This window comes from Alosa alosa, chromosome 8 (assembly GCF_017589495.1).
Source record: "Alosa alosa isolate M-15738 ecotype Scorff River chromosome 8, AALO_Geno_1.1, whole genome shotgun sequence".
NCBI classification, from domain to species: domain Eukaryota; kingdom Metazoa; phylum Chordata; class Actinopteri; order Clupeiformes; family Clupeidae; genus Alosa; species Alosa alosa.
Genome location: NC_063196.1, coordinates 17,274,504 through 17,301,459, shown reverse-complemented (window position 1 = coordinate 17,301,459; position 26,956 = coordinate 17,274,504). Strand labels below are relative to the sequence as shown.

The following is a 26,956-nucleotide window of genomic DNA, read 5'->3' as shown; positions in this document are numbered from 1 at the left end:
ATTTTTTGTTTCACAGTGCACACTCCATCACTCTAGAAAGGAATGTTGCCGTTCAAACTGTTACAAAATCAAAAACGTGAAAAGCCAGACAGCAGAACAATTTGCTAATGTGCCTGTTAATTTCTTTCCCTCTCGGAATGCAATGCATGATACAAATCCCAGAGTCATTTGGAAGGGTGCATGTAGTGCCATCGACGAGAGGGAAAAACTGTAGTAGGGTCGCAAAGTCCATCAGAAAACCAGGTCAATCCATGGCCATCCAAATCCATTCCAAAAGAACATCTCTCGGTCTCCCTCATTCACATCAGCTGTAGACGATTAAAATAGTTACACTAATATTGAAAATATTGAGTGATATTTATCAGTCTCAAGTCGGGGCTGAAGCTCACATGGTAGCGTGAGACACTAGCAAGGCCAGAGTTATGGATTCAGCTTCAAGGGAAAGCGCATAATCCTGAAATATGGGCCTCCACAGTAACTTCAAGTGCCTCTAAGCAGCCATGCTAGAAAGCATAAGCTGAGTGTAATGTTCTGTTGTGGGAAAGTAAATCTTTTTTCTCTGCAGTAAAGATTCAGCTACCTTTTTGTGGAAACCACCAGACTCTTTTATCGTGGTTTATAGCTGCCAACTCATCTCTCTGACTTAGTATGTGACTCAGGCATGGAGCATATTTCACGACCAGTCCCAGATCACTTTACAGAAGACATACAGTGGATCATACGTATAACTAAATAAATACTGAAATGTACACTGTCAGAAGCAATATGTGGGGTTGTAAATTCTACAGATTGCATATGAAGTTTATGTTTTCAGTCATCCAAAGCCACTGCTTATAAGCTGTTTTGTTCTTGGTCTTTCCCTCTCTCTCTCTCTCTCTCTCTCTCTCTCTCTCTCTCTGGCAGCCATGAAAGGAGAGCATTTATTTAACAACCTGCGGGGCTCACCATTCATCCAAAGGGTGTATCGGCTGGGCGGCGAGGAGCTGGTGGTGCTTCAGGCCTCGGTGGAGCCGGCGCTGGGGGACAGCTTCCACCAGATCACCGACTTCAACGACCTCCCCACCTCACTGTTTGCCTGCAATGTGGACCAGAGCGTGTTTGAGGAGCAGGATGGCAAGGTCAGAACAAGTCACCTCTCTCTCTCTCTCTTTCTCTTTCTCCCTCTCTCTCTCTTTCTTTCTTTTTACCTCTTTTCTCTCTCTCTCTCTCTCTCTGTATGCATTTGTATTGGTGCTAAGGTGCTTGCTTTTGTCAGTGTATTTGTAAGTGCATTTAAAAGGAGTGTACCGGTACTTTGATGGCATTGCCTTCATATCTACTCTGTTGCGTCTCTAACTGTTCTGGGACTGCGGTGACTATGAGCACTCATTACTTTCAACTTCCTCAGTTCCCCCAACAGAGTCTTTGTTCAGCGCAGAGCTCCCAAAATGAGCAGCCACTTTAAAAACAAAATGCTTTGTGAACAGTTACCACAAGCACCCTCAGAAGATCAGAAATGACCAGAAAACAAACGAGCCACAAGCACACATGATCTTACATCAGATGCAAGGCAAACTAAGCTTTTCAGTAACACTGCATCACAGCACAACAACCACTACCCCTTTGCTATTTACTGCAAGCACATCAGGTGTGAAAAGCTCTAAAGTAGCCTACCTCATGCCCACATCCTTGGGCTTCTTTAATCATTAGCACTCTTGGGTAAACTGACTATTTTTGGGACCGCGCTCCTGTTGACGTTTGGGAAGTAAATGTTTTTTTTTTTTTACACCTCAATGTTTTCTGTTAGCCTGGGTTTTCCCATGCTGCCTTACGCGCGCGATTGTATTCACGCTGCTAGGCAGCCTGGATTCTATGGACTTCGTTTTCACCTCAACGAAGGAACCAATCACAGAACGGAGGGAGGGCAGCAAGACGATGAGGACACACCGAAGCCGTTATGAGCTACGTACAGGCGCATTTGATAGACATTCGTAGTGCCCAATCAACGGCTCTGGGCATTCGTAAACCACGTTTCAAATACGAGAAAATTAATGTCTAGTTTCCAGAGGAATTAAGATAGATGCATTCTGCGGGCACAGAGCTCTGGTTCCGTTCATTCTTGACTTGCCAGGGGGGTCAAATCAGATTTTTTAGTGTGAATTTGTTGCTGTGTTGTGTCACTGAAAATAACACTACTCATTGGCTAGTTATGGTAGAGGTGTTTTATATAAAGTTTTGACCTTTTCGAAACAATAAAGGCCACTACCAGTGAAGTATTGTCAGTGTTGTCAGAGCGTTTACAGTGCGTTTGTGGGAGGGAGGGAGGTGAGGCTGACCGTAGGAGGGGTGCTCATGTCCCCATCTGTTCTTGTGTCGGGTGTGTGTGTGTCGGGTGTGTGTAGGTCAGAGCACAGTGCCGTGTGTTTATGTGGAAGCCGCTCCAGTCACAGTCAGCCTCATGCACTCAAGGCCCCAAGGCCTGCGTGGAGATGCCCTCTCTTATGGACAGGGGCAATCACGTGTTGTTCAGTAGAGTTGTGTGTGTGTGTGTGTGTGTGTGTGTGTGTGTGTGTGTGTGTGTGTGTGTGTGTGTGTGTGTGTGTGTGTGTGTGTGTGTGTGTGTGTGTAAGAGAGACGGAGAGGGAGAGAATATTCTGTTTCTGTGTATGTGTGTAACAGAGAGTGAAATAGAGAATATTCTGTTTCTGTAAAAGAGAGAGAACATTATTTGTGTGTGTGTGTGTGTGTGTGTGTGTGTGTGTGTGTCTGTCTGTCTGTCTGTCTCCTCTCTGCCCTTGTGATGTGAGGACTGGAGTCCAGTCATGTGATTAGCAGACCTTCTACCAGGTCTCTCTGCCCCGCTGACCGCTACTGCAGCTACCGCTACATCACAGGAAGTGACACACACACACACACACATACACACATACACACATACATACACACACACACACAGTGTCTGTCTCTCACACATAGATACAGATATTGAGAGCGAAAGAGCCTGCACTTTACTGCTGTGGTCAGAGCCGTTGGGTCGATCAGGATGTGAGAATTTTATAGAGGTTTGGGGGAGGCCAGTGAAGCTGATGGCCTCTTAGATGGACTGTTAACCTTGGCCTAAGGGCATCGCTTATATGGAGAATGGAATGTGTGTGTGTGTGTGTGTGTGTGTGTGTGTGGGGGTTGTTGAAGGGAGAGAACTGCCCCCCCACACACACACACACCATCTCTAATAAAGGCTCCTGCGTCCTATTAGGCAGTCTAGTCAGGCACCTGCTGATGCGTCTGTCAATACTCAATTTCCAGCATCTCAGAATCAGCCCCTGTCTGCCTTCTGTAGATTCCTTCAGATTGAGAGCCCAGAGTCATCCTCTTTAACGACTAAACCCAACGTCCATCAGCCACAAGCTCAGACTCGGTGCTCCAGAACCGCCGACCGTGGCCGTCCGGTTAAGGGCAAAGTCGAGCAGCCAGTCCTCTCTCGCAAGCGTTTTGTTTTGAGCTAACCTATTACGGCATTGGCTGAGTATGCCAGGGTCCACTTGTCTGGCTCCAAGTCATGGAACCAATTACCTGGACGCGAGTGAAACGAAAGAACCCCAAATAACGAATGACATTTATTCCAAACACACAAGGCAAGAGTAATGTCCTCCTTGTGCCTAGTGTCCGACCTGCGCTATCAATCACATCCGATACGTGCTTGTTTGGAAACGAGCGAAGGCCCCTCTTCTGCACATCCAGAGTGTAACGTATGCTAATTGTCAGGAGCTTGATTTTTTCTGAGCCATGGAGAAGTTTTATGGCTTTTCATCAGATAGCAAGCTATGTTGACGTCTCGACGGAGCACGCTTGTGGGCTGCTTGCTGATTGGCCGCCGTAATGCATCTTAATTGGTGAGCGAGGGAGAGAGACGAAAGTGTAGATGGAAAGAGGCTTCTTCTCCATAGGGTGGCTTGATTGAGGATCGTCTGCGCTGAAGGGGTTGGGAGGAAAAGGAGCTTGTGCCCCCCCCCCCCCCCCTCTCTATGCCTTGTGCCTCTCATTTACCCCCAGCTCTTTGGAAATGCAAATGCTATCAACCAATGAGGAGGTAGGATCTTTGATGAAGTCCTAGTCCAGCCAAAAAATAGCACCATGGTCTGGACTTTCGGAAGCAGCAGGAAGAGCTGATTGACAGTGGTGAGGGCCAATAAAGGTCACTGTAAAAGGGGGCGGTGCTCTGTTGGTGCTCAAGTGTAGTGATTGCCTACCTACTGCGTGGGGTGGCATGTTTCATCATCCATCTTGAAAATCCTATCAGTGAAAAGCAATCAGGGACAAAGCTTATGCAATGAGAAGCAGGGAGGAATTCAGGAACCGCTGATTGGATTTGCTAAACATCTGGGGAACACCTAAATGTTCACTGTATTTATTAATCTAATGATGGGCTGGAAGGAAAACAGTCTTGTTGTCCTAGAGGATCAACCTTGTTTGTGTGTGTGTACAGTGTGTGTGTGTGTGTGTGTGTGTGTGTGTGTGTGTGTGTGTGTGTGTGTGTGTGTGTGTGTGTGCTCATGGGAGCATTACATATTGTTTCTTCAGAAAGGACATGGATTACACCTTTATATGTGTGTGTGTGTGTGTGTGTGTGTGTGTGTGTGTGTGTGTGTGTGTGTGTGTGTGTGTGTGTGAGAGAGAGAAAGAGAGAGAGTGGGAGAGAGAGAGAGAGAGAGAGAGAAAAAAAAGAGAGTCTATGCATGTGTGTGTTTGTTTGTGTGTGTTTCTCCTAAACAATTTAGAATTGATCAGAGAGGTGAACCCACTGGAGAGCTGGGGGGCTGTGGAAGGGGTCATCAGAGCTTGGATGTCCACCCTGGCAGCCTTGATTTGCAGGCTTGTCAGAGTGTTTGATAGGGGTTGGCACCTCCGAAAGAAGCGAGACCCCCGCCTGACGCTCCGCTGAGGCACCCCAAATCAATTTAATAAGCTGTGATAAGATTACCTTCATGAGAAGCTGGAAGTGATGAATCGGATCTATTTATAGAGCCACCATGTCACCAGACCCCTAAGAATAGATGGCGACTCAGGAGGAGGAGGAGGAGGAAGAGGAGGGTGGAAAATCACCCAGACTGGAGCTCGGCCGATATGGGTCAGGGTCCCACAGGTTCTGGCACAGTCACCGAAAACCCATTTAACCTTTAAATGTGTAGGTTTTTGAACGTTCTAAGTTCCGCAACAATTGAAGGTTCTAAAATTCTATGTTGAATTCAATGAACCCAGATATTCTTTAGAACGTTCATTTCCCAACATTCCCGTCACACCGGTGTGACGGTACTCCTTTAAGGGTTAAAACCAATGTTGTATCTTAGATGCCATTTATATGAGACTGGATTTATAGTTGTTGATGTTGTTGTTATGTTATTGTATATGTTGTTGGAGGTGGTGGTGGTGTTGGAGATGGTGGTGGTGGTGGTCCGTTTTCCAGCAGTGGACGATCCCCTTGGAGATGCCACTGCTAAACTTTAATGGCATGAAACCCAGTGGATAACAGCACAGATACGAGCCACCTGATTGATATATTCTGCACTCAATTTTCTGTCCTGATACACTGTATATTCATTGGTCATTTGGAAACACCTACATAGATCATTATTAATGAAAAAGCATTAAGCTACAGTAGGATTTAGGTCAGCAAGTGTTTGATTGCTGGTGGAATTTTGCGTATTAGTTATCTTCAGATGGGTGTGAACTGATTTCGCATGACATCAGTCTAGTCAAAAATTCTTACTTTGGTAAAAACTGCAGTGTTAAACATTATAAATTGGTTGCACTTTTCATCATAAAATTCTTCCTGGCATTATAGTATGTTATGCTCTTACATTGATAGAATATGCGACTTCTGACTCATTTTGCCAGATCGGGTCTCAACTTGTTCCTGGCAGTACAGTGTGTTATGGTCTTACAAGCTAGTATTAAGCTGGTCCGCTCAAAAGGAAGATGAAAAGGTCAAGGTATTATGCACATGTCATTAATCAGTAATACACACAGTTTTCCTCCGTCTCCTCTTGTTCTCAGTGTTAATCATTGCCTGTTGGAGGAACTGTTCTCCTAGTGTCAGCTGAGAAGGTGTACAGGCTATCGCATGTCCACAGTCACTGCTGTTGAGCCCTCTGGTCCCCAGGATGATGGACATTTGACCTTTTCGTCAGCACCGCACCATCGCCCAGAGCTATACTGTTTACAGGAGGTGTTAGCATGATTAGCGGTAGCACGATTAGTGATAGCATGATTAGTGGCAGCACAATTAGTGATAGCATGATTAGCATGAATGCGATAGCTCCATTCAAAGGAAGTGGAGGCCTAACAATTTCTTTGGGCAGAGGTGGTTCACAGCGTCTGTGTCTGTGTCTGGTTCTGTGGTCTAGGTTGCTTGAGTGTCTGGCTGAGAGGTGAGAGCCCAATTGGCCTTTTTTCCCCTTTTAACTCACATTGTTATTCTTTCCTGTAAGGGAGAAGATCTACAAATGCAAACCAATGGAAAGTTTTCTATTATGGGAGCTTAACATAGGCTATTAATGGAATGTGGGAAGAAGAATGAGAGAGAGAGGAGAGAGAGAGAGAAAGATGAAAGATGAGGAGATGAGGAAAAACCAAAGAGGAAATGGAATTGAAAAAAACATTGTGTGAAAGGTGAGGTACAGGAGCTCTCCACTTCAGTTATACACTTCCCTCAGAGAACATTGAAAAGTTTCCTGACAGTGGTGAAGGAAGTAAATTTGAAGGGAGTGTGGTTTTCATGGGAGGTTATGTAACAATCTCTCATCTTTCTCCCCCCTCTCTCTCTCTCTTTCTCTCGTGCTCTACTTTATATGGTCATATTGGTTTAATGTGGCAACTTAGAAGTATGGCCTTTGTACTGCATGGATAGTTTCCCCTGTGGGTTGAAAATGTTAGCGTACTATGTGTGTGTACGGGCCCCACTTGCCCCCTTCCTTACAGTCCCTCCTCAAGGTTGGATAGAGTAGCCAAGATGAAACTGCATCTCGGTAATGTGACCCGGTGTTAAGAGGACGGCGGGACAGTTTGCCGAGTCTAAAACGACTTTTACGGGGTGCGTGAGCCGGAGCCAAAGGCCTCTCGAAGGGCATTAACATTCCTGGCCGTCTTTTTATTGAACCGCTGGACGTGTGCGGCCGGGTGTCTTTTGTTTGGCAGCGTCCGGTGATGCAAACACAATCCCTCAGCTGGAAAAAGTATCAGTGTACATGCCTGAGAGATTTTCGTGTCTTTGCCTTAATAGAGCCAAGGTACAATAATACCCACAAACCTGTTCACTATCTTTTCTCCTTTGTTTTTTCTCTCTCTTTCTCTCTCTCTCTTTTTTTCTCTCTCTCTCTCTCTCTCTCTCTTTCTAACTATCTGGATTGGCTCCGTCCCACAGCACCATGCTGTTTTGTTTTAATAGAACAGAAGACTTTTGAGGAATAGACAAGGTAGCCTCACGTTCACTTGAGTTGACGGTATATGACGGTATATGACGGCAGCGCACAGCAGAAACACCTGTGAGAGGCTTTTAAAGACCTCGCATCTCATTTGACTGCAGATCCTGAGGGGCAGTGCACTTGGTCATCATCTCAGTTTTGCTTATTTGTACTGCCAGTAAACACCATGGCTGTGCAATAACCTGTGGTGCTAAAAGGCTACGGATGCCACATTGTCTGCCTCTAGCCAAGAACTTAAGCCGGCATGGAGGAAAACAGTCTGGGAATTATGCACATGTTGTGGCATCTCAGATACTCTTACCTGTTTAGAATAGTGTCAGGTTCGTGGTGGAAAATGGGCATATCTTAAGTTTGGCCGCGGGGTCTAACAGCGCCGAGGGAGCTCTACATATTTGCTGCCTCAGGCTCGGCTAAGTAAGTTCTGGAACCTTCCACAACCATTTGTCAGCTGACATGAGTAGAAGTGCGGCAGAACGAACTTGTACCGGGGGTCTTTTTGGGTCACTCTCTGTCCAGGAGCACAAATGAAGCAGTGTTTCTTGGAAGGGAGAGTGCTGTGAGGTATGAGAGGCGAGAGTAGGTGATTTATTGTAATCAGAAGGGGCAGTGATGGAAACTCAGGGCTCCGGCTGCCTCCCAGATTAACTCCGCAATCGAGTAAAGGGGTGGAAAGTCACGTTTTCCTAAATCCTGTCAATTCCTGGAGCTGTTGTTGTTCTGATTATGCTTCCGGAAGACTCTGTTCGGTAACCTTTAGCGTGCTGGGCAGACAACGCTGAGATAAACAACAGGGAGGGCTGCCGAGGAGAGGCTCTGAGGAAAGTTTTCTTCTCAAGTGCTCAGCAGTCACGTCTGAAAAACAAGCCATAAAGTCATACCGTTACTCATCAGGACAGGAATTTTATAGTTTTTTTCTCTCATTCACAACCAGTGTGTGTTTTGCAGTCAGGAATATGGGAGTTTCATCTGCACTGTGTGCAAGACTGCAAGTCAAGAGTCCTCAAGTCTGAAAAACAAGCCATAAAGTCATACCGGACAGGACTTTTATAGTTTTTTTCCCCTCTCATTCACAGCCAGTGTGTTTTGTTATATGTTCAGTGTTGTTACATAGTTGTCTAGCCTACTAATTAATCAATTTATTAATTAATTACTTAATTCATTCATTCATTCATTCATTCATCAAGCTTCATCCATACATTGGAGACTAGCAGTCATATTGTATGCTGTTTTATTCAAGGCTCATGTTGTCAATTTACTAACTTGCTTATTTTTTTGAAAAGCACTTTATTTTTAATGCACTTGTTGCACTTATTCCTTGTCATTTAACTGGCCAAATAAAAAAGGCTGCACAGCTATAGCACTGTAGTGTATAGTACTAGAGACTACACTCATTGTGTTGCTCATATACTGTGATTCTTTGATTCAAGGAGCTCTAATTCTGTGTGTAGCTGTGATCCCTACACGCCATTAGGGGTGTGAGCATTCTCTCATCCCACCCCTGGCTTCAATGCTCTGTTGAGGTTATTGATGTGCAGAAGGGCCCAGTGATGCCAGACTGCTTTGTATGGAGGGCTGGAAATAGCTCTCTCTCACATACACACACACACACACACACACACCATCTTACTCACCCAGCTCTTTTTAAAGGTGAAAATTACACACTCCCACCTCCTCAGTTAAAGAGGACAGAGTTGAGTTATTCTGATGCTGTATATTTATGACAGAAAATAGCATGCCATACGTCACCCCCTCCCAAAAAAAAGTAAGATAGCTTGCTCTGGGCTCTGTGGCATTTCATAGAAATCTGGGCCCAGGGTGGAGATGGGGGGTTTTTGCTAATTCATGTGTTTTCATCCCAAACTCTCTTTCAGTAACCTCTTTCGAGCAAGTAGATCACCTCTCCAACCATTGCCCACAAGTGGTGTCAAATTAAAATGACTCACTCTACCACTTCTCCTGTCCAGTGGATTGTAAACATGACTGTTGTGTTTAGTTGTTCCTATGGCAGCAGTGAGGTACTGCCCTGCAGTTAAAGTGTAGTAAACAACATCACATCAATGCTGTGGAGCATTGGGTACCTTCCCACTATACAGGATACTCACAATAACATCAACTTGTCAGATGTGCAAAAATGTGTTTTTCATCAATCCAAGCCAAATATAATAACTCATTTGCACTGCAAAAATCCAGATCTAACTATTTTTCAAGTCAAAAATATCTCTGTTCAAGTAAAAAATATTACACTTACCGGTACCATATTTTTTACCACCGTACTTAAAAAGAGACAAAAAATACTTGGTAAGATTAGGATTTTTAGCAGTGTGTTATTGCTCAATCTATGATAGAGGATGCACAGTACAGTAAGGGTAGATACAGCATGAGTAATAGGTAAAATAAACTGTAAAATAATAGGTTTGTGTTCATCTCCTTATCCTTATAAGCTTGCTATATTTAGAATATCATTTTCATGTTTGCTAATATGTGGCTGTGCGGGGGTCATGTAGGCTACATTGTGTAAATCAGGACTTCAGGTTTGTGTTTCATAATGTTTGAGCTTAAAACAAGTAAGCCTCTGTCTTTTTTTTCCCCCACGTGAACAGGTGGAGACTGCAACACCGCACATTGTTATCAGTCAGTGGGCCTCCAACAGGTCCTCCTTGGCTTGCGCAACGTCATGGTCCGGCTTACAAAACCACCAAGCTCTACCCTTCATTTGACACATAGTTTCTGGGAAAAGCTTGCAAATACCTTTTGCATATTACACAGCTCTCTCCCCCTCTCTCTCTCTCTCTCTCTTCTTTAGCTCTCTTACTCTCTCTCTTTCCCCCTCTCTCTCTCTCTCTCCCTCTCTCTCTCTCTCTCTCTCTCTCTCTCTCTCTCCTCTCTCTCTCTCTCTCTCTCTCTCTCTCCCCTCCCTCTCTCCCTCTCTCTCTCTCTCTCTCTCTCTCTCTCCCCTCTCTCTCTCTCTCTCTCTCTCTCTCTCTCTCTCTTTAATGTTTTCTCTCCCTCCATCAGTTATTTTGAGCATGTTCCCAAACCGTTGCCAGATGTAATTATGTAATTTGGTTTTGCGGTTGGATTTATTTTTTTTTCTGTAGGCAGAAATTATGTATTATGTCGCCAGGCCCGTTATGTACTTATTTGCATATGAATTAGGAGGTTGGAATTAGGGGGTGAGAAGAATGCATCACACTTGTGGATTGAGATTTTTTTTTTTTTTTTTTTTTTGTAGCTCGGTTGGAAGATAGAGGCGCAGCAAGGCATGAAGCCAAAGAACTTGTTGCAAAGTGCACAGCTGCACTGCTCTGCCCACTGATGTCAGTTTTTGGAGTGAGTTTTCAATTTACCGTGCTGCTGACAAAAAGCACACCGAGTGGTTTACCAGCAGCGAGATGATAGAACATAACAGGCAACCTCACTCAGAACAACAGCAGCCCAGGCTCACAGATGTCACAACATATAGGACTCAAGCCCAAATTAGCTTACTGATGTTCTGGTTGAAGATTGAATGGAAGCCCCCCCAACATGTAATAACCCCTTAGACCCCTGAAGTAATAGCTTTGAATATAATGGAGGAGCCTCATTTTGTGTACCAGATGAAAGCGGTGCTTTGAAAAGATGCTGTCAGTGAACCTATCCCTGTATCCCTCCATCCATCCTGCATGTCTACACTGATCCCACAAGCAATTGAAAAAAGTGATACCAGGGCAATCAGAACAGAAACACATATATCTTCCAAGACAGTGTCTGGGTTCTGCAGCAGATCTGGCCCCGATGCGGTGCGGATCCGGCGGTGGCTCGCCAGCATATCATTTGACTTGAAAGCTGGAGTTTGTATTTATCTGGCCTAGCATTTCCATCTCCTGAGAGCCAGAGGTGAGAGACTCATTTGAGCGTGTCTTATTCCGCGTCTCAATTTGTTCTGTCTGACCGCTGCTGTCCTTTCATCTGCATTCCAAATAATATATGATTTTCCTTAATAGCCACTCGTAACCTTTCGGGTCTTGATGTTAGAAATATGAATAATTACATGACAGATGGTTTGACAGTCGATCGAGCTCGCGTAAAATGAGGCCATCCTTAAAAATATTTTTGTTTGCAGTAACAGCCAAAAAAAATTAAAATGGGTCGGTAGGTAGGTCAATATTTTTTTTTTTTTTTATTTAAAGTAAAAAAAAGTACAATTTTGGTCATGGTGATTACGTAGGAATGAATTTACACAAATGTGCATATCGTGACGTAACTGACTGGGTCTTCAACCCGTGCCTTCAGGCGCACCATTGCAAACCTCATTCTGATGCAGGTTATATAGACCAGCCTTTCTCAAACTTCTTTGACCTGAGGCCCGGTCATGGCAGACTTTTGGGTCATAGGGCTCATCTACATGTACCCAGAAAGAAGGCTACAATAGCTCTTGGCCACGTTATATTGAAATTTGACTATGCAATACTCAATGCTATACAGTGTATTATACAGTCTCTGCTCTGTTTCTAAGGAAGTTCCAAAAAAACAACGTCGTTCTATTAAGTTTCGTTAAATAAATAAATAGCCTTCCAACAGGTTGAAGCGGAGCTTTGATACCAACGTTATCGATTAGTTTCAGTTTCTCTCGCGCAGACGCGCATTGAATGAATGCTCATACCACCACTTAATTGTAGGGCTCCATGTTTAATGACATCGATAGCAGAAACGTTTGTTTTCTTTTTTTCGTCGATCCGCGGTTTCTTGATCAACTGCGCAGCAAATTATCAGATGAAGCACCGGGCCTAATTTCACTCCACGACTCCGCGGACCAGCAGTCTCCATGTTGCGGACCCATATTTTGAGAAATGCTGAATAGACCACAACCAATTTCAATACTCCGACACGGTCACCGTTAGACTAGGGGGAGGAGGGATGAGAAAAGATCTGGCCACAGTTCTTCCAGAACTTCGTGCCAAGTAAAAGCGTTATCAGTTTGTGTGAATGAAACGAAGCGTAGGCCATAGTGTGACATGCGTAAAACCAATGGTGTAGAGATGACGCCACAGGTTTTTTTTTAAGTGAGCCACGTTTGCATGTAGGCAATTTATATTCACAATACTTGGGCCTACTAAAAGAAATATTATTTTATTGCATTTGTATTGGTTGTTTAGAAAAAAAAAAAAAAACAATCGGTCGGTATTAACGCAAGTTTTACAACCGGCAAGTCGGTCGGACTAAAAGGGGAAAAAAATAAATATTTGGGTCGGTTCTAAATTGACAGGGTCGGTCGGGTTACGGCAAACGAAAATATTTTTAAGGATGGCCTGACTGTGTGACTCACCACCACAGTGTCTCATTCAGCTTCTCTCTTTTCTTTTTCTCATCCTTTCTTTCCTTTCTGCCTTCTTCCCATCCTATCGCTTATAAAAACTCTCTCTCTTGCTCTCTCATTCTCTCACTAATTTGATCTCGCCTCATCTTTCTCATTCTAACCCCTCTGCCTCTCTCTTTCCATCTCTCTCTTTCACTTTCTCTCTTTCTCTCTTTATCTCTCTCTCTCTCGCGCGCTCCTGCTGTCTATGTACCTTGCGTGCAGGTTAATTACTCTCCTCTAATTGACCTCTCTTCTCACTAATCACAGCCTGTCACTGGCTTTTCACCTTGTGGGACAGAGATGTCGGCGATGGAGTACGATTTGATAAGAGCTATTATCTAACCTCAGGAGAGGGTGGTGAAAAACCTGACATTTGCTTGATTTGACTGTCAAAACGAAGCAGGAGCTATTTATTTGTGCAACTCATCTCTGGTGAAATATTTATATATTTATGCTGCCATACTTTTTTTTATTTTCTGAAGATTTTTTTATCAGAGGTTGTCTTAGCAGCTCTATGGAGTAAAGGGCAAATAAAACAGTGCTGAAATGTCATCAAACAAAGGTGCATAATGCAAGAGGCTTAGCGTCGCGTCATTAAGACTTGGCATTTAACACTCCTGGGACACAGATTCAATGTAATCAACCTCAAAGCTCTGCACTATTTAACAGAATGACAAATGAAACGGTAAGAGATAAAAAGGGAAAATAACATCACATAGCCCCAACTTCTGTTAGAGGAAACAGCCTCATGAAAGGGTATTTTGGTCCCACTTATTAAGTGTCCTTATAATGACATACATAAGTAAAGAATGATGCAGGGCACTTCTTATGTACACTACATGCTATTAACCTCAACCTTAATCCTGTTCCCAAATACATCCCATAAGAGTATAAACTCATTCATTTAAATTCATATAGTACATATCAATTAATTGTTACTTGATAGTACAAGACACTAAAGGACACACACTATGAAGTGGTGCAGGTATGGTGTCTGTTGCAAAGACATTCTTCACCCGTAGATCTCTTTTAGATAGTGGCACAAGATGGAATGCGTCTTGTATATTATGATTTTATAAGTGCCTGGAGGGGATTTGGTATACAAATGCTCATAGAACGTATGAATAGAAACTTAGTGGAATGCAATGGAATGCTCACAGAACGTATGAGACTTAATGGAATGCTGTGTTAATGTCCTGTCCTGATGTATTTACGGATCCATGCTTGTACAACAGGACTGATCTGTGTGATGATCTGCCCCAGAGCTTTTGGACGCTGACACATGCCTGTCTGAGAAGACAGATGCTCTCTGTACTGGGTGGGTGGCTTCTTCAGTCTGCCAGACATGGTTTAGGACAGTCACTGTTGACAACTGAGCTACAGCACTGTACAAGGTTAGCAGATTACTGTCAGTCGGTCAGTAGAGAGGCCATGACTATGAACTGTAGCATATTAAAGTTTATATTTCTCATATATGAACAAATGTCCATTTCTTGCAGAATAGCATTCCAAACTAACCTAATGCCTATTTTAGTGTTTTGTCTTCAGATTTGAGAGACCCTTGCTAAAATATTATCAAATAAAGAATGCATGTTCTATTAGCAGTGGAGTCTACAAGTGCACAGTGATCTTTGCTCTCCTCGTATGTGCTTTCTCGTCGTGTTCTGTCGTAGCATGTTACCCAGCACAAACGAGCCTGTTTGTTTCATAGCCACGCTTTTTGGCATCGGGGACCTGCTCGACCAGGGACGCGCCCTCACCGTTTTCACTCCCTGTTGTCACTCCCCGTTGTCACACGCACAGGATATTGCCTTTTCTGGGCGGAGTGTGCGGCGTCGGGAGTAATCCTCTCCGCACAGACTCAGTCTGTCTCGCTATCCTCGGGCGCTTGTGGCGGCGGCGGCATTGGCACGGCCGGCCGTGTGTGTGGGTGGGCGGGTGGGCGGGCGTGCTGGACGCTCTTAATGCCCACCGTGCTGTGCTGTCCGGTCCAGTGTGTGGTGCATGATGTGGCTCCGCTCCACGGCGTTCCTGGTCGGCGTGAGGCGGCCAGTCGGGCCCCTGCCGCCAGGGTGGAATCCAGCTCAAGCTTCCGGGGATCAGCAGAGGCTTACCGAGGGGACAGAATGTGGGACAAGACCTACAGCTGTCTCACCACTGCCCAGCAGGACCGTGTGTGGCAACAGAGAGAGAAACAGAGAGAGAGAGGGGGGGTAGAGGTAGAGAGGGGGAGAGAGAGAAGGATGGGAATGAGAGAGAGCAGATATTTATTGCTATGTCGTATACTGTTGTACATTGTTCTTCATCGTGTGTCCCAGTTGTATTCGTGAGCGTCTTTTATTTTCATGATTTAAAAAACCCAAAGCCCAATTACATGCCTGCAGGTATTCCTGCTTTAAAAATAGGATGATAGGGAAAAAAATCATTCCAGCTAAGAATTCCATAATGAATACTGAATATTATATTATAATGTATTAGCCTATAATTAATGTGCAGTAAGCAGAATGCCTTGGCTGCACGCAACCTTTTTTACAGATCAAAATGACATTAGCCCAACAGCTGTTTTGAGTTCAAGGATAATTCCAGTATTTAGCACTTTGAGTCCCTTTTCTGGTTTGTTTTGGATGAATTAGAGTGAGTTGCACAGTTTTGAAAACGAACGTTAAGGGTTGTTTTTTAAGGACATGTTTGTGCATGCCCATAGCCAGCCAGTCAGCAAGGCAATTCTAAACGAGTCAGAAAGTCAAGACAGGACCCATCGTCAAAATTTCAGTGTCCACCACTCTAGTTCATCCAAAACAAAACAGAAAAGGGACTCAAAGTGCTAAATACCAGAAATATCCTTTAAGGCTATATGTTTATTGTTAAGCTTATTGAATAACTTCCTGATAGAGAAGACAAATCATTTTGTGGAATGATGCATCATCGTATGAAATTTGCAACAATGTGACTCAGCAATCTCTAGCCTATAAGTGACATCACACTCTGTACCACTCGTTGTCTGTAGCTGATAGAAATTACATAAGCCTAAAGCTTTGATGTAAGGCTATACAGTATGTTTAGCCTACTGAATAACTTAATGATATGGAAGACAAACAATTTGTTAAAAGATGCATCATCATATGAGATTTGCAACGATGTGACTCAAAAACAGTCCTTGGTAGCATAAGTGACATGTCGCTCTGTCTGCCACTTATTGTCTAGCTGTGTGGCATTCTGAAACGGTTGTTAAATTCGGGACCATTAGCCTATCACTCATTTCAATTTGGGACCTTGCGGTCGGAATTGTTGTTTGTTTATTCAAAGTCTCAAGTCCAAAGTAGCCTGGGCTATTAGAAGTGTAATGTTATTGCACATCATTTTTACGTCATTTTGAATAGCAACTGCATACCCGTGTTTGTTGGCGTGTTGTTGCAAAATTCACAGAATCATTTTATACAAGCAAACTGCATACAGGGAATCTTTATTGTTGACAACGTCAGACGTGATTATCATCCAAACATCTTGCATCTTGACCCGTGCTGTGCCCTGATTCAGTGCTGCCAAAACTTTGTTTACCCTCTCTGTCCTGCTCTGTGCTTTGTGAGGGGGAGTGGCGACAGTAGAGCGGAGAAACCCAACGTATAGATAGATGACACTGTTTGTTAAATTCCATATTATTTGCTTGCTCACAGAACAGCGAATACTATAACCACAATGCACATATCATTAGCAAGTCTAAACTACACAGTCTAAACTACAAGTCTAGTCTAAACTACACTGACACATAGATTCAAGAGGACCATAGTCGTTTGGTGATAGAGCTAAGTAAATTTGTGTGTCATCTGCATAGCTATGATATGAAATCAAATTATTTTGAATGATTTGTCCAAGTGGGAGCATATAGAGGTTGAATAATAGTGGCCCCAAGATCGACCCCTGGGGAACACCACATGTCAAGGACAGTGGTGTTGAGGTACAGTTTCCGATGGCAACAAAGAAGCTCCTTTCTTGTAGATATGATTTTAGCCAGCTGATAACTATGCCTGTAAATCCAACCCAGTGTTCTAGTCTGTTTAGTAAAATATTGTGATCAACAGTGTCAAATGCTGCACTAAGGTCCAGTAGCACTAGGACTGATGTTTTATCTGAATCTGTGTTGAGGCGTATGTCATTGGAAACTTTAATGAGAGCTGTTTCAGTGCTGTGAGTTGCCCGAAAACCAGACTGAAAGTAATCAAAATACCCATTTGATGTTAGGAAGGTGGTTAATTGATTAAAGACTACTTTTTCAATTTAATTGTGCCAATAAAAGGTAGATTGGATATGGGCCTGTAATTGTTTAGCATGGAGGCCTCCAGGTTATTTTTCTTGAGAAGTGGCTTTACAACAGCTGTTTTCAGTGACTTAGGAAAAGTGCCAGACAGCAGTGATACATTTACAATTTGAAGGACATCCGCTATGAGGTGAAAAACAGTTTTGACTTAAATTGGTAGGCAGAGTGTCTAAGACACATGTGGAAGAGCTGAGATTCTGCACCGCTTTTTTCAAGTGTTTCAGAGTTCATCAAGCTGAACTCTGACATCAAGTTTAGTTTCCCTCTGTTTGTTGCTGGAAGTTCAGGTTGTTGAATTTGTAATTGAGCAGATATGTTGAGTCTGATTTTGTCAATTTTATCTTTAAAAAAAGATGAAAACTCATTGCATTTATTAGTTGAGAGAAGTTCAGGCGTTAATTGTGAGGGGGGATTTGTTAACTTATCAACAGTTGAAAATAGAATACGAGTGTTATTTGAACTTCTATTGATAATGTTAGAAAAGAAAGACTGTCTTGCTTTGCATATTTCAGAGTTATATGTGCGGATTTCATAGTGGATCTGAAGTTTGTATTTACGCCATTTTCTTTCAGTCTTCCTACACTCTCTTTTTAGAAGTTTAACTGCTGGATTTTGCCTCCATGGTGCTTTCTGTTTGTCCTTAACTTTCTTGAATTGTAATGGAGCAATGTCATCCATAATGTTTGCTATTTTTGGATTAAAGTGATCAAATAAGTCTTCAGAGTCTGACAGTTGACTTGACTTTAGTGAAAGTGCTTGCTCAAAGAGAGCACTTGTCTGATCATTTATGATTCTCCTTTTTACCATCATAGCTGTGTTTTGAGTGTGTGGGGACATAGACACATCAAAGAACACGCAGAAATGATCAGATAAGGCCAGGTTTTTAACAGCTGTAGAGACATCGAGACCCTTTGTAATAACAAGGTCGAGGGTATGCCGAGAGAGTGTGTTGGCCCCTGTACATGCTGTGTTAGGGAGAATGTATCGATTAGTGCAATGAATTCCTTGGCATCATTGTTTTCAGGATTATCCACATGCAGGTTTAGATCCCCTGATATAATAAAACAGTCAAACTCTATGCAAACAACTGATAGCAGTTCACCTAGCTCTTCAAGAAAAACTTTAGCTGAATGTTTTGGAGGCCTGTAAATTGTCAGTAATTTACGCTATAGTCATGTCGAGATGTCATTTTAGCTAACGTGGTTAGCGTTTTCTCGGACGCAATTGAGCAGTTAGTCCACACTTCATCAACCCACAAACATGAAATCTACTTCTGTCAAAACGTTTGAGACTAAATTAAGTTTTGAGTGTAGCGCAGTAAGCACAAGCATAATTTTGTGGCTTTACGCACAGCAAGGGCATTCGTGTTTGTTAATCCCTGGTACAGATTGCAATCTAATGCAGACAAGGCTTACATGCTAAGAATATTACTGTACACACGTTTTGACTACAGACGAAACTAAAGGTGAAGTTATCTGTCTCCTGTTACTAGATCAGCAGGTAAGACAGGAGGTGAGGGTGCCACCCGCGTCGCCAGACAGACTCACTACCCCAAAGCACAACCAGTAGGTTCCAGCAGCTTTGAGAACCACCGATGAGATGCTAAGAAAGGCTCTGTTGTAGTTTCTAGATGATAGCCTACACATACAAAAGTAATTTCTGTCAATTAAACCTCTTATCAGTGCAGATTATTTATGGGTATCCTCATTTATTGTGATGTCCAAATTCCATGATAGTGTTTGTTTCACGCAGTGTGTGGTTTGGATGAGCCAGACCGTGCAGCTTGCCTGTCTTCAGCTTAAAGCTGTCCAAAATTGTGATTGTAGTGTAGATGGGTGTGCATACTAGCATTCATTCCTGCAGGCGACCCTGTGTTTGTATCATCTGGAAATTACAACAGAGTCTTTCTTAGAAGCCCAATGGTGGTTCTCACAGCTGCTGTAACCTACAAGTTAGCTTTGGGGTTAGTGAGTGCGCGCCTGCAGGTGTATGGCCGAACGCACTGTGCATATCATCAGGCAACTGTGTGCGGGCGTGCATGCGGGGAGGGAGGAGGGGACATTCCGATTTTGCGTCCAGGGCCCATGGTCATGATAATCCGGCCATGGGTACAGTCCACACTAATCACAGATGCACTATGTTGTTTTGTGTTGTGTATGTTGCCACTAGGTGATGCATACATCTCCCCAGGTGTTTCTACACCACTAGGTGATCCACACCATCTCCCCAGGTGTTTCTACACCACTAGGTGATCCACACCATCTCCCCAGGTGTATCTAAACCACCATCTCCCCAGGTGTTTCTAAACCACCATCTCCCCAGGTGTTTCTAAACCACCATCTCCCCAAAGTGATGCACACCATCTCCCCAGGTGTATCTACGCCACCATCTCCCCAGGTGTTTCTACGCCACCATCTCCCCAGGTGTTTCTAAACCACCATCTCCCCAAAGTGATGCACACCATCTCCCCAGGTGTATCTACACCACTAAGTGATGCACACCATCTCCCCAGGTGTATCTACACCACTAAGTGATGCACACGATCTCCCCAGGTGTTTCGGTTCCTCCTTCTCTGTGACCGTAGTATATTGTGTGTAGTGCTGTGTGTGTGTATATGTGTGTCTGTTTGTGTGTGTGTGTGTGTGTGTGTGTTTGTCTGTGTGTGTGTGTGTGTGTGTGTGTGTGTGTGTGTCTGTGTGTCTGTGTGTGTGTTTGTAAGTGATAGAGACAGAGACTGAAGTTTGTGTGCACGTCTGTGTGTGTATGATTGTGTGTGCATGTTTATTTGTGTGTGTGTGTATATTTTTGTGTGTGTACACATTCGCAAGAGTTGCACGTGGGTATATTGTATACCTATTTTCAGTAGCTCTCCAAGGTGCTGAAACGCTTGTCTTTGTGACACACACACAGACAGACATATTATCAGGAATGAAAGCACACTGACAGGGCTAAAAAAGACCCTTATCTCCTCACACCCTTTCTTTGCCCGGCTCTTTCACTCTTTGCTTTTTGCCCTCACTCCCTCTGTCTTTCACACTCTGCTTTTTTCTCTTTCCCATTCTCTCCTCTACCCTGTTTCTCTCACTCTCTCTCTCTCTATCACACACTTACTCACTCACTATCTCTCTCACACACACACACACACACACACACACACATTCAACCCCACTCACCCCCCTTCTCTCCCTCTCTCTCTCTCTCTTTCTCTCTCTCACTTACTCACTCACTCTCTCTCTCTCTCTCACACACACACACACACACACACACACACACACACACACATTCAACCCCACTCACCCCCCTTCTCTCCCTCTCTCTCTCTTTCTCTCTCACTTACTCACTCACTCTCTCTCTCTCTCACACACACACACACACACACACACATTCACCCCCCACTCCTCTCCCCTCTCCTCCCTCTACCTTACTCACTTACTCTCTCTCTCTCTGATGAAGGCCATCCTTATATAAACCCAGTGAGCACTGTTCCCCTGGGTTTAGTGTGCTCCTCCCTCCCTCCCCCAGCTGCTTGTAAAAGCCGGGGCAGCAGAGCCCACCCTAAAACATGTATTGATTCTGCCCTGTCCTGTCTCCTCCACATGGCTACACAACTCTCTCTCTCTCTCTCTCTCTCTCTCTCTCTCTCTCTCTCTCTCTCTCTCTCTGTATATATATATATATATATATATATCCCTGTTTCTCTCGTGCCCTCTGCTCTCTCTTTATTTCTACGTGTCTCTCACCTTTTCTTTCATTCTCTATCTCTCTCTCTCTCCCTCCCTCTGTTCATCACTTTTTCCCCGCTCTCTTTCTCTCTGTCTCTCTCTCTCTTTGTTTTAGCTTTGCTGCAGTCAAGAGCAGTGCTCTGACAGCAGCCCTCCTCTCAGCTTGGGTTTCGGTCTTTCAACCACTCTCTAATCAAATCCTCTCCATCCGGAGAAGGACACTCTGTTCTCTGTTTTTAACCAGGGCACTGAAGTGCTTGTAAAACCAAATTGAAGAACTTATTGATTTTTTTTTTTCTTCTTCTTCTTCTTCCTTCTTTGAGTCCACTGATGTCATTCTGCCTGGCGTGTGATAATGACTGCTCTGTTGATGCCTGTGTGTTTGTGTGAAGAGGAACATGGAGGGGGGGTTCTAGAGCACACACAGTCTGAATCATCACATACACACACACACACAGACACACACACACACACACACACACACACACACACACACAAAAAACATACTAATCATGTTATCAAACTGATGCTAATAAGCATTCACACGTATGGTAATTTAGAAATATATGACACACACATCCTATGTAGTGAAATAAGCAGCTGAAGGTGTGAGAATGTGAGAAGCCCTTGATTGTGTTGTGTGTGTGTGTGTGTGTGTGTGTGTGTGTGTGTGTGTGTGTGTGTGCTCCAAATTTTCTTTATCGGAAAGACGCCAGACTGATCTGTGAGTGAAAAAAGGAAGCTCGCGAAATCAGGATGTCTCACGAGGCTAGCAAATGACCCAAATGACCCATGAGTATTTAGAATGAAACCAGATAAGGCCAGTTTAGAATTATGCCTGAAAGACTACAGGCCAGGAATACAATCTAGTCACAGAAAAAAAGTTGTCTGTTCTCAGTTCTTAGTTCCTCTTAATTATGGAACATTTAAGGAACATGTTTCTATCCTTTGGGTTCTGTGTAAGAGCCGAGGAACTGCATTGTTTTGTTTTTGATTAAATATATCTTATCAGTTGGCATTCACTCCCTACTACTACAGCTTTTTGGCATAATCACTGCTCTATACACACACACACACACACACACACATACACACACACACACACACACACACACACACACACACATACACACACACACACACACACACACACACACACACACACACACACACACACACATACACACACACACACACACACACACACACACACACACATACATACACACATACATACACACATACACACACACACACACACAAGCTCAAAACACCTCACAAGCATGGCAACTCACTCACTCACTCACTCACCACTCTCTCTCTCACACACACACACACACCTCACAAGCATGGCACCTCTCCCAGTCTCAAACTCACATACACACTCACTCACTCGCTCAGTTACTCAGTCACTCACTCAGTCACTCACTCTCACACACACACACACACACACACACACACTAGACGGGTGGCATGAATAATTCACCCTGATTGGCGGACTGGCAGAGCACTGACGTGGCAGGAAAGGGGCCTGTGCCCGCGAGGCAGCCCTGGCACTGACTCCGGCTCCAGCCCGGGCGTCTCCTGGCAGCAGCCACCCTGGCAGCCCCTGTAGGGGCACTGTGGGTGGCCCCCCGCACTGGCACCACCGATGAGCGCTCAAGGGTGCCAGCTGGAGAGTAGGGCACCAACACAGAGGGAAGGTGCCAGTCAGAGACGCAGGGAGAGAGAGAGAGAGAGGGGGGATGAAAGAGAGGGAGAGAGAATAGTGGTTTAGGAAGAGAAAGGTGAACAAAGAAGGTAGGATGAAGGTGCAGAGAGAGTTGGAGATAAAGAGAAGGAGATATGATACAATAAACATGTTTTAAAATCATGATAAACAAAGTGCAAACAGTCATGGCATAAGTATGAGTGGCAATATAAAATGAAGACCATACAAAACAAGGTGACAACAGCATTGCCTTGTATATGACCCAGAGCTCCATAATACTAATCAAGACTGCACATAAAGACAGTGTTTTGCTGAAAAACCTTAAGAGAATATTTAGACAATATATTCTCAGAGGGTCCAGTAGAGGGCAGCCTTGTGTGGGAGCAGCTGAGAGCTGTTTTTTCTCCCCTCGTCTATTTTCCAAGGAAGTTATAAATAGTTTACTTCTGGCAAAAAAATGCATACCCTTATCACTGGCTGCTCAGAGACATACTGTTCCATCTTGTCCATCGTATCTAATTTTGTCATTATTTAATTTGGAACATTTTTGTTTCTCAAGGCAATGAGGCCTGATGGATTTACAGTACATGTTGCGCTGGTCTGTCAGATTTGGGCTTGTGTGCTACGGGTGTATATACAGTTGATGTGATTTTTGTCCTTATTGGCTGTGAGAGGTGGGTTTGTTCCGGGGCGGTCATTAATGTAATGGAGAGTGTGTGTGTGTGTGTGTGTGTGACAGAGTGTGTGTGTGTGTTATGGAGAGAGGTGCAGTAACCTTCAGAGCGAGCAGCCGGGCCTGGAAAATCTATAAATTGTTGAATGTTGGGAACAGTGGCGTCCATCATGGCTAAGCATCAGCTGCTGACAAGCCACCACCAGCTGGTTGCAGCTGTTCCTCTCTCAGGAGGGTCTCCATCTCTCTTGCTCTTTGTGTGTGTGTGTTTGTGTGTGTGTCTGTGTGTGTATTTGTGTGTTTGTGTGCGACCATGCACAAGTACATGCATATAAACGGTTATGTACATATATGAAATGTGTGTTTGTGTCATGGTATGGAAATATGCACTTGAAAGGTGTGTGTGTGTGTGTGTGTGTGTGTGTGTGTGTGTGTGTGTGTGTGTGTGTGTGACCATGTGTGTGCATGTGTGGATGTGTGTGTATAAATACACTTTGTAAAAAGGAAGGCATAAGGTGTTAGGAGAGTATGTGTGTGTGTGTTTGTAGGTGTCATCGTGTTAAGAAAGGGGTATGGAAGTGTGCTGTTATTGTGCAAATTAGACACAAACACACACACACACACAGACAAACAGAGAGATGCACACACACACACACACACACACAGTGTTCCATCGGTGACCTTCCCTGTCAGTGGTAGCGGTCTTGTCAGCGCGGATAATTGAAAGGCTGCCGAAGAGAGCCAGCTTGTTTAGGGGCCCCTTCTGAGCTGACACTAACTGCTGTGGATCTATTTGTATTGATTGTTTTCTGTTGTTTATTTCATAACCTCGGGGTCCGCCCTCCTCTCTCTCCTGCCTGCTCTCTCCCACAAACGCTATGAACGGGCTACTGATGAGCCGTGTGTCAAAAAATCTCATCTCTTATTGTGAGACGATGACTGATATAATAGGACTGTACAGTACACCGTACAGACTGCAGTCTGTGTGCAATACATTCTCACACTTGAGTGAATTGAATCCGTGGGTTTGTTGGAAACTGTATACCAAAGATTCTCGAATCTTTGCTGTATACTGTATAGAACGGAATGTTGCCATGTGTCTCATATTCTATAGCACTGTGACATCACTGCGTGTTGTGCAGCATCCCTCACTGGCACATCGTGTATGTGTGTCCAAGGCCACTGCAGGTGAATGTGCCCATCGTTTACCCATCCTCGTGTCCTTATGTAGTACAGCGGAGGAAACTGAGGACATCATGGTAATGACCATCCCTGCTGAGCACGGAGGCACTTACAGTTTGATTCCTCTGACCTCTGGTTGGACCTGGCTCTAAGAGGGGGCTTAAATTGCCAGAGCATATTGAAGGCTTTTAGGCCATTTAAAGGCACTGTAAATGAAGGTAGCAAGGGAGCTGGTGTGTGTGTGTGTGTGTGTTACAATTACAGTAATTGTCCTACAGTCACTCCTGCTAGCTGATGCCTCTCCTATTCACCGAAGCCAGGTTTGTGGAGAAAGCACTAATCCCAAGATTACTCTATTGAAATCAGGAGGAGTAAATAGAAAGACAAAAAGATACTGTAAGCCGTTTAGACCAATGACTGCATGGTTTAGATTGTATGAGCTTCAGTCTCATTCTCCTTGTTATGGTTCTACAGAGGAAAAGTCAGAGTGCTTGAAGTGTAGGCAATGAATAAAAGAGAATGATGGCAAGAAAACAAAGACAAATATCGCCCACCTCCTCCTCCTCCTCCTCCACCTCCACCTCCACCTCCTCACTCTGTTCTTGGTTCTCTATTGTGGCTTTTGTGATTGGCAAATTCACAGTGAATGGTCTCAAGATGGCCAAGGTTAATTGCGTTTTAAGAATGGGGCGAGATGACAAATTATAAATCACAGACAGGCTGGCCTTGGTGTATTGTGCACCGTCTCGCTCTCGTTCTCTGGCTAATCTCTCTGCACACTCTTGCTGTCTTGCTTTCATACACACGCACATGCGCGCGCACACACACACACACAGAGAGACATGCACACAAAGATACACACACACACACACACACAGAGAAAGAGAGACATACACACACACACAGACATGCACACAAAGATACACACACACACACACACACACACACACACAGAAGGGTTCTATTTGAATCTTCTTTTTCTCATCTGACATACCTGTTAAGACCACACACACAGAGGAAGAGGGAGAAAGAGGGGAGAGACAGAGATAAAGAGAGACAGAGAGAGAGAGAAGAAAAGAGAGAGAGAGGAAAAGAGAGAGAGAAGCAGATACATTTCTTGAAGAGCCTGTTGGCCACCTGCTCCTCTCATCATGACTGTGTGTGGAGCTGTTAATTGGGTGGGATGTTATTGTTGGCCGTGATGAGTGAGCGAGCGGTTTTGTCTGTGGGCCCTCTGTGTCCGACAGGTCCATTTGTCATCTCATCATGAGCCAAGGTGTGCCGACCAGAACCTCCCTTATCTGGCCACCATAAACAGTAACCAAAGAGTCATCAACAGAGCTGTGTGTGTGTGTGTGTGTGTGCGTGTGTGTGCGTGTGTCTGTCTGTCTTTCTCATGACAATGTTCTTCACAACATTCACTTTCACAAAGGAGTGAGAATAAATGAGTGATGTTGGACACATTCCTGTGGAAAGAAAGTGGCAGATATTAATGTTTCAGAGGAGCACTAGAGGTGGTGGAAATGGATGAGTTTCCAGCGAAGCTTTTTTTTTCCTTGATCATGTTTTGTTTTGGTGCCGGATGTTCTGGGAAGCATCTCCCTGAAATATGTGCGGAAAATGTGTTCCGCCCACTCTTCTCAACACTGGTTTGTGTTGCTTGACCGTGTCTCCTGCTACAACAGAGCCTTTAACCCTGGACACAGATGAGAGAAGAGCAAATCCATAAAAAACACATAAAAAACATGAAAAAACTTGAGATGAGAGCACAGATACACACACTCAAACACACACATACACACTCCACACTCTCTCTCTCTCTCTCTCTCTCACACACACACACACACATACACACATACATATATACATATACAGTATATGAAGTGACATACTTGGGCTGTGGTATGACTATGGGAGCCTTTGAAGCAAAAGGCTGTTGAGAGTTAGATCAGTGCTACATCCATAGTGTAGCTGCTCTCCGCTCCTCTCTAAAGTGTGATGCATACGCATGCCGTGACGTCTGCCTCCAAACACCTCACTGTTCCCCTGGGAGCGTGGCTCTGTGACCCCGTAGACTCGATATTTGCCGAGCTGTGTCGGGAGGCTTAGCGCAGAGCTAACGTAAAGCCAGTGTTTACATGCCAGCGCATATTTTCATTTGGACCGGCTGTATGCTAACTGTCTTTAGCATGCAGCCTTACCCTGTCCCTGCAGCCTCGACAGGGACCGCAACTCTCCTCACATGTTCACTCATCTGTGACCACATCTGTGTCCTGGCGGCTTAGCGTTAATAGTGTTCGGAAGAAGGCCTGGAATTGGTTAATGCCGAGTATTTCCCAGTAGGCCTTGAGTATGTCGTTTTCATGTTCCCACAGGCAGACATTTAACCTGATCTGTATTTGTAGACTCTTGTGATTCACATTGCATGCTAACCTTTTAGATAAGAGATTTAGAGAATTGTGTTATCTTGATGTGAAATTATGAACTCACATATTGGTATGCTTATGACATATTTTGTTTGTTACTTTGGCTTTGTAGCACATGGTTTGCATGTA

General features: G+C 44.2%; 1 protein-coding gene across 1 annotated transcript in view; it reads left to right on the top strand.

Moving 5' to 3' along the window:
• rcan2 (regulator of calcineurin 2) overlaps positions 1-26,956 on the top strand; it is a 78,840-nt gene that overhangs the window by 3,386 nt on the left and 48,498 nt on the right. Inside the window, exon 2 of the mRNA XM_048250113.1 lies at positions 904-1,118. Coding sequence (XP_048106070.1) covers positions 906-1,118 — 213 coding nt within the window. The 5' untranslated portion in view covers positions 904-905. The remainder of the gene's footprint in view (positions 1-903; positions 1,119-26,956) is intronic.